The sequence below is a fragment of the Trypanosoma grayi genome (assembly GCF_000691245.1).
Source record: "Trypanosoma grayi strain ANR4 Tgr_478_V1, whole genome shotgun sequence".
Taxonomy (NCBI): Eukaryota; Euglenozoa; class Kinetoplastea; order Trypanosomatida; family Trypanosomatidae; genus Trypanosoma; species Trypanosoma grayi.
In genome coordinates this window covers 9,846-10,499 of record NW_008826097.1, presented here as the reverse complement: position 1 = coordinate 10,499, position 654 = coordinate 9,846, and the positions used below count along the sequence as shown (strand labels likewise).

At 54.3% G+C, this 654-nt stretch overlaps 1 protein-coding gene across 1 annotated transcript; it reads right to left on the bottom strand.

Annotated features, from left to right (window-relative positions):
• Position 1: 1 nt before the first annotated feature.
• On the bottom strand, positions 2-322 carry DQ04_04781060 (hypothetical protein; the record flags this gene model as incomplete). Its single annotated transcript, XM_009313784.1, has 1 exon — positions 2-322. A coding segment is annotated over one exon (321 nt), but the record flags the coding sequence as incomplete, so codon positions are not given.
• Positions 323-654: the final 332 nt, after the last annotated feature.

Below are 654 nucleotides of genomic sequence, written 5' to 3'. Positions count from 1 at the left end.
GACGTGCCGCACACTTTGTGGGCCGCCGAGCACAGCGCAGCCTTTGCGTGGTACCGCGAGCAGCGTCGCTGCTGTCTAGAGACGCTGCGTGCACGACGGCAGGAGCGGGTGGAACTGGAGCACTACGCCGGCTCGTCTCGTGACAAGCTGCTCCTCTCGCGCCGTAGGCATCTACACTCACCATCGAGGGGCATGTATGAGAGAGAAAACGACGAGTTTTTAGGTGCTGCCTGTGACGCGCAGCACATAGCGCGTGACGAGTAGCGTGCACGCAGTGAGGCGTGCTCTTCATCGATGTAAAAGAGACATTTTTTTTTGGCATTGTGTATAAAGAATGGTGCTTCTTTTGGGTTTCGATTTTTCATTGATTGCGCCATTTAACTGATTTTCTTGTTATGCGTCTTCTTCTTTCTCTGCGCCTCTCTGTCGGTATGGGTCTTTATCATTGCCTTTTCTTTGTTCCGATAGACAAATGGCTGCCGCCTAGATGCATAGCCTCCCGCATGCTCCACCGCGGTGTCAGCAGCAGCAGCAGCATGTAAGCGCTGCTGTTCGCCCGTACCTTTCTCTTGCTGGCTTGCAGCCGATGACGAAGATTAATTTCTGTGGGAAGCAGACCTTCGAAGCGGTGGCCCAATATGATCGGCGAGGCGG